The sequence below is a fragment of the Coregonus clupeaformis genome, unplaced genomic scaffold, assembly GCF_020615455.1.
Source record: "Coregonus clupeaformis isolate EN_2021a unplaced genomic scaffold, ASM2061545v1 scaf0128, whole genome shotgun sequence".
Taxonomy (NCBI): domain Eukaryota; kingdom Metazoa; phylum Chordata; class Actinopteri; order Salmoniformes; family Salmonidae; genus Coregonus; species Coregonus clupeaformis.
In genome coordinates this window covers 258,515-272,994 of record NW_025533583.1, presented here as the reverse complement: position 1 = coordinate 272,994, position 14,480 = coordinate 258,515, and the positions used below count along the sequence as shown (strand labels likewise).

Below are 14,480 nucleotides of genomic sequence, written 5' to 3'. Positions count from 1 at the left end.
TGAGCGTGCCGTCTTTAGCCAACTCTCTTGCTATCTCTCTCAGAATGACCTTCTTGATCCAAACCAATCAGGTTTCAGGACTGGTCATTCAACTGAGATTGCTCTTCTCTGTGTCACGGAGACTCTCCGCACTGCTAAAGCTAACTCTCTCTCCTCTGCTCTTGTCCTTCTAGACCTGTCTGCTGCCTTTGATACTGTGAACCATCAGATCCTCCTCTCCACCCTCTCCGAGTTGGGCATCTCCGGCGCGGCTCACTCCTGGATTGCGTCCTACCTGACCGGTCGCTCCTACCAAGTGGCGTGGCGAGAAGCTGTCTCCGCACCACGTGCTCTCACCACTGGCGTCCCCCAAGGCTCAGTTCTAGGCCCTCTCCTTTTCTCCCTATACACCAAGTCACTTGGCTCTGTCATATCCTCACATGGTCTCTCCTATCATTGCTACGCTGACGATACACAACTAATCTTCTCCTTTCCCCCTTCTGATAACCAGGTGGCGAATCGCATCTCTGCATGTCTGGCAGACATATCAGTATGGATGACGGATCACCACCTCAAGCTGAACCCTGGCAAGACGGAGCTGCTCTTCCTCCCGGGGAAGGACTGCCCGTTCCATGATCTCGCCATCACGGTTGACAACTCCGCTGTGTCCTCCTCCCAGAGTGCGAAGAGCCTAGGCGTGACCCTGGACAACACCCTGTCGTTCTCCGCCAACATCAAGGCGGTGACCCGCTCCTGCAGGTTCATGCTCTACAACATTCGGAGAGTACGACCCTGCCTTACACAGGAAGCGGCACAGGTCCTAATCCAGGCACTTGTCATCTCCCGTCTGGACTACTGCAACTCGCTGTTGGCTGGCCTCCCTGCCTGTGCCATTAAACCCCCTACAACTCATCCAGAATGCCGCAGCCCGTCTGGTGTTCAACCTTCCCAAGTTCTCTCACGTCACCCCCTCCTCCGCACACTCCACTGGCTTCCAGTTGAAGCTCGCATCCGCTACAAGACCATGGTGCTTGCCTATGGAGCAGTGAGGGGAACGGCACCTCTGTACCTTCAGGCTCTGATCAGTCCCTACACCCAAACGAGGGCATTGCGCTCATCCACCTCTGGCCTGCTGGCTCCCCTTCCTCTGCGGAAGCATAGTTCCCGCTCAGCCCAGTCAAAACTGTTCGCTGCTCTGGCACCCCAATGGTGGAACAAGCTCCCCTCACGACGCCAGGACAGCGGAGTCACTCACCACCTTCCGGAGACATTTGAAACCCCACCTCTTTAAGGAATACCTGGGATAGGATAAAGGAATCCTTCTACCCCCCCAATTGTAAAGTGGTTATCCCACTGGCTATAGGGTGAACGCACCAATTTGTGAGTCGCTCTGGCTAAGAGCGTCTGCTAAATGACGTTAATGTGCCCTTGAGCAAGGCACTTAACCCTAATTGCTCCTGTAAGTCGCTCTGGATAAGAGCGTCTGCTAAATGACTAAAATGTAAATGTAAATGTTATATAGACAGGTGTGAGCCTTTCCAAATCATGTCCATCAATTTAATTTACCACAGGTGGACTCCAATCAAGTTGTAGAAACATCTCAAGGATGATCAATGGAAACAGGATGCACCTGAGCTCAATTTTGAGTCTCATAACAAAGGGTCTGAATACCTATGTAAATAAGGTATTTCTGTTTTATATTTTCTATACATTAGCACACCAAAAAAAATTTGTTTTCGCTTTGTCATTATGGGGTATTGTGTGTAGATTGATGAGGGAAATGTTTTATTTAATCCATTTTAGGATAAGGCTGTAACGTAACAATATGTGGAAAAATTGAAGGGGTCTGAATACTTTCCGAATACACTGTATATGCCTCCCCACCTTTAGCCTCTGACCTCTGACCAGGTGGTGCTGAGGTGTCTGGTACTGAGTCAGGAGCGGGAGAGAAAGTGCCTGCTGAAGCTGCTGCACGGGGACTCCCCAGACAATCTACAGGGGCCAGGAGAGCAGAAGTCACCTACAGAGGGTCAGCCTGTCTATCAAATATAGCTAAATGACTGCTTTTATCTATCTGGATCTCTGCTATTATTTGTAATGTAAACAGTGATGTACAGTAACCAGTAGTGTGACTGTGATCTGTGAGGTGTTGTGTTAGCAGAGTGGGTCCAGCAAAGGGAGGGAGCGCTGAGAGAGGGGTGTATGAGGAGGCTGAGACACACACACACCATCCTACTGACTCAGGCCCGAACACATGCCCAGCTCCAGTCCTGTCTTCAGCCCCAAACCCTGCCAGCACAGGGCCCTGCCCAGCCCCAGTCCCAACCCCAGTCTTCCCTCCAGCACCAGTCCCAGTGGGGAGGCTGTGCTCTGGTCCTGCTGGTTGAGCTGATGGATCTCCAGGAGGCCCAGGTCTCTGCAGTGCTGTCGACTCTACTGGATACGGTCAGTCACAACACTGCGTTAAAATCAAAGCCATGTTCCATTGTGGCTGCACTGGCAGTTCTATTTGGTGCACCACTTGAAGTGTGTGTGTGTGTGTGTGTGTGTGTGTGTGTGTGTGTGTGTGTGTGTGTGTGTGTGTGTGTGCGCGTGTGTGCATCTGTGTCCAGAGTGAACAGAGCCTGCTGACCCTGATAGAGGAGTATGAGTCTGAACTCAGAGAGCCTCGTCTCTCCTGCTTGCTCACACTTCTCACCTCTAACCCCTGCCTGACCTCTGACCCCAACACACTCCTGACTGCTGACCCCTGCCTGGGACCTTCTGAGTCAATCTCAGTCCAGAACAACTCCGCAGCCGCCCTGCCCCCAGACCTGACCAGAGGTGACCCAGAACAACAACACACAGAGGACATCTGCACAGGTAATACACAGACACACAGACACACATATCATTAAAAATGACACTTATCACATTTTGTGTGTATGTGTGTCTCCAGGCTGTGGGATGGCCCTGGCCCCGGAGGACCTGCCCTACCTGGAGATCCTGTGTGTTTCAGACACCATCCACTCCCCCGACACACACCACACACCCACTGCCTCCAATGGATTCTCTGCAGAGCGAGAGGTGTGTGAGGGACAAGAGATGAGGGAGGGCAGCCCCAGAAAGACTCCTCAGAGCTATGAGAAGCAGGGTTCTCTCATCACTCTGGCCTGGAGCAAACCACCGGAAGGAGACACTGAGCAGCAGACAGGAACAGTAAGATATGCTACATTACCTCACACCCAGATCTAGGATCATAAACACTATTTCACACACAGATCTAGGATCAGAAACACTATCTCACACACAGATCTAGGATCAGAAACACTATCTCACACAGATCTAGGATCAGAAACATTATCTCACACAGAGATCTAGGATCAGAAACACTACCTCGGCTCACACAGATCTAGGATCAGAAACACTGCCTCACACACAGATCTAGGATCAGAAACACTAACTCACACACAGATCTAGGATCAGAAACATTACCTCACACACAGATCTAGGATCAGAAACACTACAGCACACCAGACCTGGCATAACTATAGTTTTAACTATGCTTTGTGGAAAGTAACTATTTTTCCACGGGAACAAATAGTTATTTTGGAGGTTACTTCAGCTATTTGAATACAGATCCCAAAGAATGACTACTTTTCAAAACTATTTGAATACATATCTGAGAAAGCAACAACGTTTTCAAAATATCTGAATCCATATCTCAGGAAGTGACTACTTTTCTGAAAGTATTGGATTGATTGCCTTCAACTAATGGCAGGGCTGTATCTGGAACTGCATGTTGAAGATAGAAATATCTGAAAGTCATATTTGATCTACACAATACATTTCTATCTGAACATTCTGTAAATGTCCATTCTCCTGAATGTCCATTGCCCCAGGTGTACATAATCAAGTCAAATAAGTTGTGACGCTCAACTACTGTATGACTCTATCATCATGCCACTGAAACTGTCGAAAGCTGCAATTAATTTTATGATACCAGAAAATACTGCAGAGTAATTCAAAGCCAATTGCAAACAGCAAGTTGGATGCTTACACAGCAAATTCTCCATTGTTAAAAAAATAACATAGTGTTAAATCAACAATTAAAGTGTGGAGTCTGTGGACCCATATAGGCACCGAAACAGTGTTAAATTAACACACTGCTTAGTGTAAAGTCTTATTCAAATATTTCCCAGAGTGCCTTGCCTTTCAAGTAAATTGTAGAGTTACCACCCATGACTGTATTTGTTAGTGACAGAGACAAGGTTGTTGCATTCATTCATTTTCAGTCCTATGGACTTCACCAAGTGAGATCCTAAGTGAATATGTAAAAACATTTTTTTTTTACACAATACCATAAGTATAAGGCCTTATTTTGAGGGATTTACCCTTACACAGGGGCCAGAAACTATACGCATCACTTTGAACCAAAACCACACCCATCATTATCATATTTCCCAACATACTCTATTGCAGGTAGATTTTTAAAAAATGTTTGTTTCAATATCTATGTTTGTGCATTGTACATTTTATGCAACACAAAGATAAATAAAAAACATTTTTCTAAACTAATCCAATCAAGTTAGTTAGATTTTTTTGCACCCGTTACTGAAATGTTCGTTCAAGTTTAAATGCCTTCTGTAATTATAATCCATATATTTGGCTGGTGTGGCTATGAGGTGGGGGACAGGAAAAAAATAGTGATGGGAAGCCGAGGCTTTCTGAAGGCTTCGGCGCTTTCACCAAATTGTGCTGAAAAACGGTTCATTTCTCTGAGTTTAGTTATCTGTTTACAATGCAAATTAGTGACATCTGCTGGTCAGCAATAAATAGCAGCGTGTAATTAAAATATCAATATCTTTTCTCAATTTTTTTCTTTATAACATAGTAGTGCAGCGGTAAGTCGTTGGCTTTAGTAGCCTATAATCAGTTGGAATACCAGGTTCGCATCCTACATTATGCTTCCCTTTTTTGCCTTCAAGATTACTTTTTTTCAAAAACTGAATCTATAGCATTATTTTTGAATTGATTTTTTTTTTTTTTTTGGATATATTTAGGATCCTTAAGACAGAAGCTTATACTATACTAAATAAAAAAAAGATGTGAAAAACAGTGCAGACATTACAATTTTCAAACTAGCGCGCCTTCAACGAGATTCGATCTCATACCCTCACGTCCCTGAATGCTCCATAGTTCCATACTCTACCTGCTATGCTACGGTTCTGGTGAAACTTTTTGTACAAAATCCTAACTATATTTGTTAGTACGGTGTCCAGTAGAGGTCAGTGTTTGAAAGTAGCTTGGAATGGTAAAAAGCAGTGAAACCACGGCGAAATCAGTGGGATCTCGCATTTTGCAACACAAGGTTTGAAAAAGCATGTGATCAAATGAAGCTTCGTATGTAATTGATGACGTACTTCTGATAAAGTGATACCTATCCGCACACTGCTTCGATGTTAGCTGCTTAGCGATTCGACACATGCCTCGGAGCTCCGGTATCAAACGTAACATCACTCAAAAAAAAGGAGAAAAGTGGAACATAGTATAAGTAAATATGGAATGGGGGAATGCACAAGCCTTCTAGAAGATCTGATGAAGGAGAAGATGGCGGACAGGAAAAAAATGAGAAAAGTGGAACATGTTTTGAGTTAATATGGAGTGGTGGATCACACATAACTTTTGGAAGAGCTACATAAGGAAATTGAACGTGACGAGAGTGAGGATGAATTAACTGCGGTGGCAGGTGCGGTGAAGACCGCCAAGTTTGAGCCTTGTCCTTGGCCCAGTGTGAGTGAGATTTTTGGAGAGAATGTATCCTTGCCTTCTGGCAGATCCATATGTGGTGTCAGGTTGGGTGGATGAAAGTGACTCGAAATGTAATCGTGGTGATTTGTTGCGTTTCTGCCGTCCAGAGTGAGCGTGCGCTCCACACCATGCGACTGGGGACAAGAACTGTGACTTGCTTTCCTATCTGGAGCAGAGCGCCATTGAAAGTAGTGAAAACTGGAGTGGCGTTAAGTGTTGAGGAGGATCAATTGTAGTTGAAGCAGGGCACCGTTGGGTGCGACGGAGACCCGGTGGAGAGCGTGGTGAAACAGAGAAGACTGTCTGTACTACTGAGTTTTTCCATTATGGTGTTTTAGTTGTCAAGCTTATGGTCATGTGGCAGCAGTGTGCAGGAGGGAGATTCATAGATGTGAGGAGTGTGCAGGAGGACGAGACAAAGGAATGTGTAGTATCAGTGGAAAAAGTTGTGTGTGTAAACTGTAGGGGTACCCATGGTGCTGGAAATCAGAAGTGTCTGGTGAGAGAATGTCAGGTTGAGGTTACCAGGACCAGAGTAGTGCAGAAGGTGTCTGAAGCAGTGAAGAGAGTAGTAGAGGAAGATGGGTCCAGGGTGAGGAATCCTAAAATATGTGAGTAGGTCGAGGGCAATAGAGAGTGATAGGAATAACATGTGCTTAAGTAAAGTTGTTTTTTTGGCGTTCATGTCCGTGGTTGTCAATTGTACCGCAGAAATGGAATGTAAGTAGTTTGGGTGTACGAGAAGTACTTGGGTGTACGAGATTTTACTGCAGAATACTTATATGATGTTTTGAACAATAGTGTCCCATCCTCCCAGGCTGCTGGCCTGGAGTAGGATCAGATAGGACCAAAGTAGTGGAATAGTGGTGAGGTTTTAATGGGTGCAGGGTTAGTTGGTAGGGCAATTTTTCACAACATGTAATGAATTCATACTACAGAATAGTAGGCTAATACACAGCCAATACAGTAGGTGGCGGAATGCCCCTTTAATATTTGTTTGCAGACCACCATAATACCAAAGAAGAGGAACAATCCATACAATCCATACAATTTATGCAATAACTCCATTATTATGGAATTATAAAGCAATTTCTAGCTAAGTCCTATGTAACAACAATGGCGTTATTGTTATAATCAAAAAGTTACTACACATGTATAAGAACTTGATGTCAAGTGTTACTGTATTACCCTATCTCTCACTTATTATGAAAATATATGTTATGTCATTTTGAAGCTGCAAAGGTGGTCTACTCAAATGCTGAGGTGATTCAATGTCCCTCATGTATTTAATTCTAGCTATAGGCTATATTAAGATTAATATCTAAGAACCCTCCAAACCATGTGCTTTTGATAATATATTTAGACTAATTCAACTACAGTGACTTCAGAAAGTATTCATACCCTTTGACTTATTCCACATTTTGTTGTGTTACAGCCTGAATTCAAAATGGATTCAATTCATATTTTGACTCACCCATCTACACACAATACCCCATAATGACTAAGTGAAAACATGTTTTTAGAAATTGTACTTTACATAAGTATTCACACACCTGAGTCAATACATGTTAGAATCAAATTTGACAGTGATTACAGCTGTGCGTCTTTCTGGGTAAGTCTCTAAGAGCTTTGCACACCTGGATTCAGTGGTGGAAAAAGTACCCAATTGTCATACTTGGGTAAAAGTAAACATACCTTCGTAGAAAATGACTCAAGTAAAAGTGAAAGTCACCCAGTAAAATACTACTTGAGTAAAAGTCTAAAAGTATTTGGTTTTAAATGTACTTAAGTATCAAAAGTAAAAGTATAAATCATTTTCAAATTCCTTATATTTAGCAAACCAGACGGCACAATTTTCTTGTTTTTTATTTATTTATGGAGAGCCAGGGGTAATCCAACACTCAGACATAAATTACAAACAAAGCACCCCCTAAAAAAAGTAATATTTACAGTACCAGTCAAAAGTTTGGACACACCTACTCATTCCAGGATGTTTCTTTATTTTTACTATTTTCTACATTGTAGAATAATAGTGAAGACATCACAACTATGAAATAACACATATGGAATCATATAGTAACCATAAAAGTGTTAAACAAATCAAAATATATTTTATATTTGAAATTCTTCAAATAGCCACCCTTTGCCTTGATGACAGCTTTGCACACTCTTGGCATTCTCTCAACCAGCAGGTAGTCACCTGGAATGCATTTCAATTAACAGGTGTGCCTTGTTAAAAGTTAATTTGTGGAATTTCTTTGCTTCTTAATGTGTTTGAGCCAATCAGTTGTGTTGTGACAAGGTAGGGGTGGTATACAGAAGATAGCCCTATTTGGTAAAAGACCAAGTCCATATTATGACAAGAACAGCTCAAATAAGCAAAGAGGAACGACAGTCCATCATTACTTTAAGACATGAAGGTCAGTAAATCCGGAAGATTTCAAGAACTTTGAACGTTTCTTCAAGTGCAGTTGCTAAAACCATCAAGCGCTATGATGAAACTGGCTCTCATGAGGACCGCCACAGGAAAGGAAGACCCAGAGTTACCTCTGCTGCAGAAGATAAGTTCATTAGAGTTACCAGCCTCAGAAATTGCAGCCCAAATAAATGCTTCACAGAGTTCAAGTAACAGACACATCAGAACATCAACTGTTCAGAGGAGATTGCGTGATCCAGGCTTTCATGGTCAAATTGCTGCAAATAAACCATTACTAAAGGACACCAAATGAGAAGAGGAGACTTGCTTGGGCAAAGAAACACAGCCAATGGACATTAGACTGGTGGAAATCTGTCCTTTGGTCTGATGAGTCAACATTTCAGATTTTGGGTTCCAACCGCTGTGTCTTTGTGAGATGCAGAGTAGGTGAACGGATGATCTCCGCATATGTGGTTCCCACCGTGAAGCATAGAGGATGAGGTGTGATGGTGTGGGGGTGCTTTTCTGGTGACACTGTCAGTGATTTATTTAGAATTCAAGGCACACTTAACCAGCATGGCTACCACAGCATTCTGCAGCGATACGCCATCCCATCTGGTTTGCGCTTAGTGGGACTATCATTTGTTTTTCAACAGGACAATGACCCAAAACACACCTCCAGGCTGTGTAAGGGCTGTTTGACCAAGAAGGAGAGTGATGGAGTGCTGCATCAGATTACCTTGCCTCCACAATCACCGGACCTCAACCCAATTGAGATGGTTTGGGTTAAAGGAAAAGCAGCCAACAAGTGCTCAGCATATGTGGGAACTCCTTCAAGACTGTTGGAAAAGCATTCCTCATGAAGCTGGTTGAGAGAATGCCAAGTGTCATCAAGGCGAAGGATGGCTACTTTGAAGAATCTCAAATATTCACTTTTTTGGTTTCTACATGATTCCATATGTGTTATTTAATAGTTTTGATATCTTCACTATTATTCTACAATGTAGACATTTTTTAAAATAAAGAAAAACCCTTGAATGAGTAGGTGTGTCCAAACTTTTGACTGGTACTGTATCTTTTTTTTAAAATAAAAAATGAAATAAAAATAATTACAAAAGAAAAAAAGCATTTGTGTTTAGTGAGTCCATCAGATCAGAGGCAGTAGGGATGACCAGGGATTTTCTCTTAATACGTGTGTGAATTGGACAATATTCCTGTCCTGCTGAGCATTCAAAATGTAACTAGTACTTTTGGGCGTCAGGGAAAATGTATGGAGTAAAACATACATTATTTTCTTTAGGAATGTAGTGAAATAAAAAGTAAAAGTTGTAAAAAAATATAAATAGTAAAGTAAAGTACAGATACCCCCCAAAAAATACTTAAGTAGTACTTTAAAGTATTTTTACTTAAGTACTTTACACCACTGCCTGGATTGTACAATATTTCCACATTATCATTTTTTTTATTCTTCAAGTTGGTTGTTGATCATTGCTAGACAGCCATGTAGGTTTCGGTTCTGAAATATTTGGCAGCCATCAAATATATACACTGCTCAAAAAAATAAAGGGAACACTAAAATAACACACCCTAGATCTGAATGAATGAAATAATCGTATTAAATACTTTTTTCATTACATAGTTGAATGTGCAGACAACAAAATCACACTAAAATTATCAATGGAAATCAAATGTATCAACCCATGGAGGTCTGGATTTGGAGTCACCCTCAAAATTAAAGTGGAAAACCACACTACAGGCTGATCCAACTTTGATGTAATGTCCTTAAAACAAGTCAAAATGAGGCTCAGTAGTGTGTGTGGCCTCCACGTGCCTGTATGACCTCCCTACAACGCCTGGGCATGCTCCTGATGAGGTGGCGGATGGTCTCCTGAGGGATCTCCTCCCAGACCTGGACTAAAGCATCCGCCAACTCCTGGACAGTCTGTGGTGCAACGTGGCGTTGGTGGATGGAGCGAGACATGATGTCCCAGATGTGCTCAATTGGATTCAGGTCTGGGGAACGGGCGGGCCAGTCCATAGCATCAATGCCTTCCTCTTGCAGGAACTGCTGACACACTCCAGCCACATGAGGTCTAGCATTGTCTTGCATTAGGAGGAACCCAGGGCCAACCGCACCAGCATATGGTCTCACAAGGGGTCTGAGGATCTCATCTCGGTACCTAATGGCAGTCAGGCTACCTCTGGCGAGCACATGGAGGGCTGTGCGGCCCCCAAAGAAATGCCACCCCACACCATGACTGACCCACCGCCAAACCGGTCATGCTGGAGGATGTTGCAGGCAGCAGAACGTTCTCCACGGCGTCTCCAGACTCTGTCACATGTGCTCAGTGTGAACCTGCTTTCATCTGTGAAGAGCACAGGGCGCCAGTAGCGAATTTGCCAATCTTGGTGTTCTCTGGCAAATGCCAAACGTCCTGCACGGTGTTGGGCTGTAAGCACAACCCCCACCTGTGGACGTCGGGCCCCTCATACCACCCTCATGGAGTCTGTTTCTGACCGTTTGAGCAGACACATGCACATTTGTGGCCTGCTGGAGGTCATTTTGCAAGGCTCTGGCAGTGCTCCTCCTGCTCCTCCTTGCACAAAGGCGGAGGTAGCAGTCCTGCTGCTGGGTTGTTGCCCTCCTACGGCCTCCTCCACGTCTCCTGATGTACTGGCCTGTCTCCTGGTAGCGCCTCCATGCTCTGGACACTACGCTGACAGACACAGCAAACCTTCTTGCCACAGCTCGCATTGATGTGCCATCCTGGATGAGCTGCACTACCTGAGCCACTTGTGTGGGTTGTAGACTCCGTCTCATGCTACCACTAGAGTGAAAGCACCACCAGCATTCAAAAGTGACCAAAACATCAGCCAGGAAGCATAGGAACTGAGAAGTGGTCTGTGATCACCACATGCAAAACCAGTCCTTTATTGGGGGTGTCTTGCTAATTGCCTATAATTTCCACCTGTTGTCTATTCCATTTGCACAACAGCATGTGACATTTGTCAATCAGTGTTGCTTCCTAAGTGGACAGTTTGATTTCACAGAAGTGTGATTGAGTTGGAGTTACATTGTGTTGTTTAAGTGTTCCCTTTATTTTTTTGAGCAGTGTACATATATATATATATATATATATATACACACAGTGCATTCAGAAAATATTCAGACCCTTCCCTTCTTACACATTTTGTTACATTACAGCCTTATTCTAAAATTGATTAAATAATTTTTTCCCTCATCAATCTACACACAATACACCAAGCGAAAACAGGTTTTTAGAAATGTTTGCAAATTTATCAAAAAAACAAAACCCGATGGTCACTGACAGAGCTCCAGAGTTCCTCTGTGGAGATGGGAGAAACTTCCGGAAGGACAACCATCTCTTCAGCACTCCACCAATCAGGCCTTTATGGTAGAGTGGCCAGACGGAAGCCACTCCTCAGTAAAAAGGCACATGACAGCCCTCTTGGAGTTTGCCAAAAGGCACCTAAAGGACTCTCAGACCATGAGAAAGAAGATTCTCTGGTCTGATGAAACCAAGATTGAACTCTTTGTCCTGAATGCCAAGCATCACGTCTGGAGGAAACCTGGTGGTGGCATGGTGGTGGCAGCATCATGCTGTGGGGATGTTTTTCAGCGGCAGGGACTGCGACACTAGTCAGGATCGAGGCAAAGATGAACGGAGCAAAGTACAGAGATCTCCTTGATGAAAACCTGCTCCAGAGCGCTCAGGACCTGACTGGGCCGAAGGTTCACCTTCCAACAGGACAACGACCCTAAGCACACAGCCAAGACAATGCAGGAGTGGCTTCGGGACAAGTCTCTGAATATTATTGAGTGGCCCAACCAGAGCCTGGACTTGAACCCCATCGAACATCTCTGGAGAAACCTGAAAATAGCTGTGCAGCAACGCTCCCCATCCAACCTGACAGAGCTTGAGAGGATCTGCAGAGAAGAATGGGAGAAACTCCCCAAATACAGGTGTGCCAAGCTTGTAGCGTCATACCCAAGACTCCATGCTGTAATCGCTGCCAATGGTGCTTCAACAAAGTACTGAGTAAAGGGTCTGAATACTTATGTAAACTTTATTTTATTTTATATAAATTAGCAAAATAATCTAAAAACCTGTTTTTGTTTTGTCATTATGGGGTATTGTGTGTAGATTGATGAGGGAAAAACAAACAATTTACCGGTAATCAATTTTAGAATACGGCTGTAACGTAACAAAATGTGGAAAAAGTCAAGGGGTCTGAATACTTTCCAAATGCAACGTATATATAAACTATATTTGACTACCTTGAGTATTTGAAAAGTTGGCCCAGGTCCATTTCACACACAGATCTAGGGTCAGAAACACTATGTCACACAGAGATCTGAACTGTGTATTATTTGTGTGTGTGTTGTGGGTCTGTAGGTCATGTCTACTGCAACAGAGCAACAAGAGGAAGTGGGTGAGGTGAGTGGGCACTGTGTCACACACAACAGCCCCGGATACACACACTATGACACACCTGGACACATACACTACAATGACACAGCCAGAGACACAGACCAGGTGGAGGTGTTGGACTCGTCTCTGTTCCAGTACAGCTCTGAGGTTGAAAAGCTCTTACCGTCTACAGACCAGCACCCCACCACGGGCCAGGTAGTCTGTCTCTCTAAGATTCCGTCTGGCTCTCAGATTCCATGTGGCACTCTTAAGATTATGTCAGGCTCCCTAAGATTCTGTTTGGCTCGCCAATGTTCCACCTGGCTCTCTAAGGTTCTGATTATAACTGCGATGATGTGTGTGTTGCAGGAGTTGGTGATGGAGCAGTCAGAGAAGATAGAAACACTTCCTAATGTGCCCACACACACCTCTATCACACACACTCTGCCCCCTGAGCACACACACACTGAGGAGCCTCCAACATGGGGCAGAGCCCAGCAGGAGGCTGAGGCTGAGAGGAGGCGCGGAAGTCCACCTGTCGATGAGGAACACACTGATGACCTCACTGCTTTGGGAGCCAATGGAAGTGCTTACTTGGGCTCTGTGGGAGGCAATGAGAGTGCTTACCCGGGCTCTGTGGGAGGGGAGAGGGAGGACATGACAGAGCCCTGGGCCCTGAGTAGACCTGCACCCCTTACATCAGCCCAGGAGACCCTCAACACCCCACACACTACTCTAGAGGGAGACAGAATGATGGAGAGAGAGAACACAATAGGGAGTGTGATGGAGAGAGAGAGGACATTGGAGCCAGTCTCTATGATGGAGAGAGAGAGGACATTGGAGCCAGTCTCTATGATAGAGAGAGAGAGGACATTGGAGCCAGTCTCTATGATGGAGAGAGAGAGAACGATGCGCAGCCTGGTGGACCTGCAGAGGAAGGTGGAGCAGAAACAACAGAGAGACAGAGAGAGACAATTACTGAGGGTGAGACAACTACTGAGAGTGAGTGGAGGGGATCAAGAGACAGAAGAGATAGAATAGACAGGGAGAACTACTGAGGGTATATGTGTGAGAGCGAGCGAGAGAGAGAGAGATGTACTGAGGGTGGGTTTTAGGAAGAAAGGCACAGCACAAAGAAAAAAAATATTATAAAGAGAAATGTCACTGAGGCATGTGACTACTTCCTGTGTATCAGGTCCAGGAGCGGCTGACAATCATGCAGAACAAGAAGTCCCAGGAAGACCTGATGGGCCTCAGACAGACTGACAGACTCAGACACCTCACACATAACCTGCCCCAGGTGACAAACACACACAACCACATGTAATATACCCCGTTGTCAGGCATTGGAGGGGGTGTGTGATTCTGGGCTGTGTGTTTCTGTCAGGCGGATAAGAGCCAGCAGAAGACAGTGGTCAGAGAGAGACTGGAGCAGCTGAGGAGAGAGCGCTCCTATGTCATGCAGTCCAAACGAGACAGGTAACACACACAAGTAATACGTAAGAGATACAGGTAACAAACCAGACTGGTGTCAAGTTCCACCTTTCACTCGTTCTTTATTCTCCCTCCTTCCCTTTTCCTCTCCCTCCTCCCAGGAATACAGCAGGCTTCAAGGAGCTGCTGGGTCCAGTTGGACTCCACAGTGCAGAGACAGACGACACTGCTGACTCACTCAGGCTAGCCACCAACACAAGCTAATTATGCATCTATGTCACTAGAAATTGGATCAGTATTTGCTGGTTAAAGTCCCGCTCCGGCTGTTCCCCCGCAATCTGTCAGTCGCTACACTACTACCCAACCCGTTCACTAGCCATACTGGTTTCAGTTCAGTAATTTTCTGGGTATGCACAAGTCAGCTTTAA

General features: G+C 44.6%; 1 protein-coding gene across 1 annotated transcript; it reads left to right on the top strand.

The window, feature by feature from the left end:
* The first annotated feature begins 13,466 nt into the window (after positions 1-13,466).
* On the top strand, positions 13,467-14,454 carry LOC121576354. The gene is made up of 4 exons (XM_041889437.1): positions 13,467-13,602; positions 13,814-13,918; positions 14,006-14,097; positions 14,214-14,454. The coding sequence occupies exons 1-4, from the start codon at positions 13,471-13,473 to the stop codon at positions 14,314-14,316; spliced, it is 432 nt and encodes a 143-aa protein (XP_041745371.1). The 5' UTR covers positions 13,467-13,470; the 3' UTR covers positions 14,317-14,454.
* Positions 14,455-14,480: the final 26 nt, after the last annotated feature.

Bases quoted from the DNA above. Each gene is read 5' to 3' on its own strand.
- LOC121576354 (XM_041889437.1), top strand. From the start codon at position 13,471: ATGATAGAGAGAGAGAGGACATTGGAGCCAGTCTCTATGATGGAGAGA. The intron at 13,919-14,005 runs GTGACAAACACA...TGTTTCTGTCAG, and splicing joins TCACACATAACCTGCCCCAG to GCGGATAAGAGCCAGCAGAA. The intron at 14,098-14,213 runs GTAACACACACA...CCCTCCTCCCAG, and splicing joins ATGCAGTCCAAACGAGACAG to GAATACAGCAGGCTTCAAGG.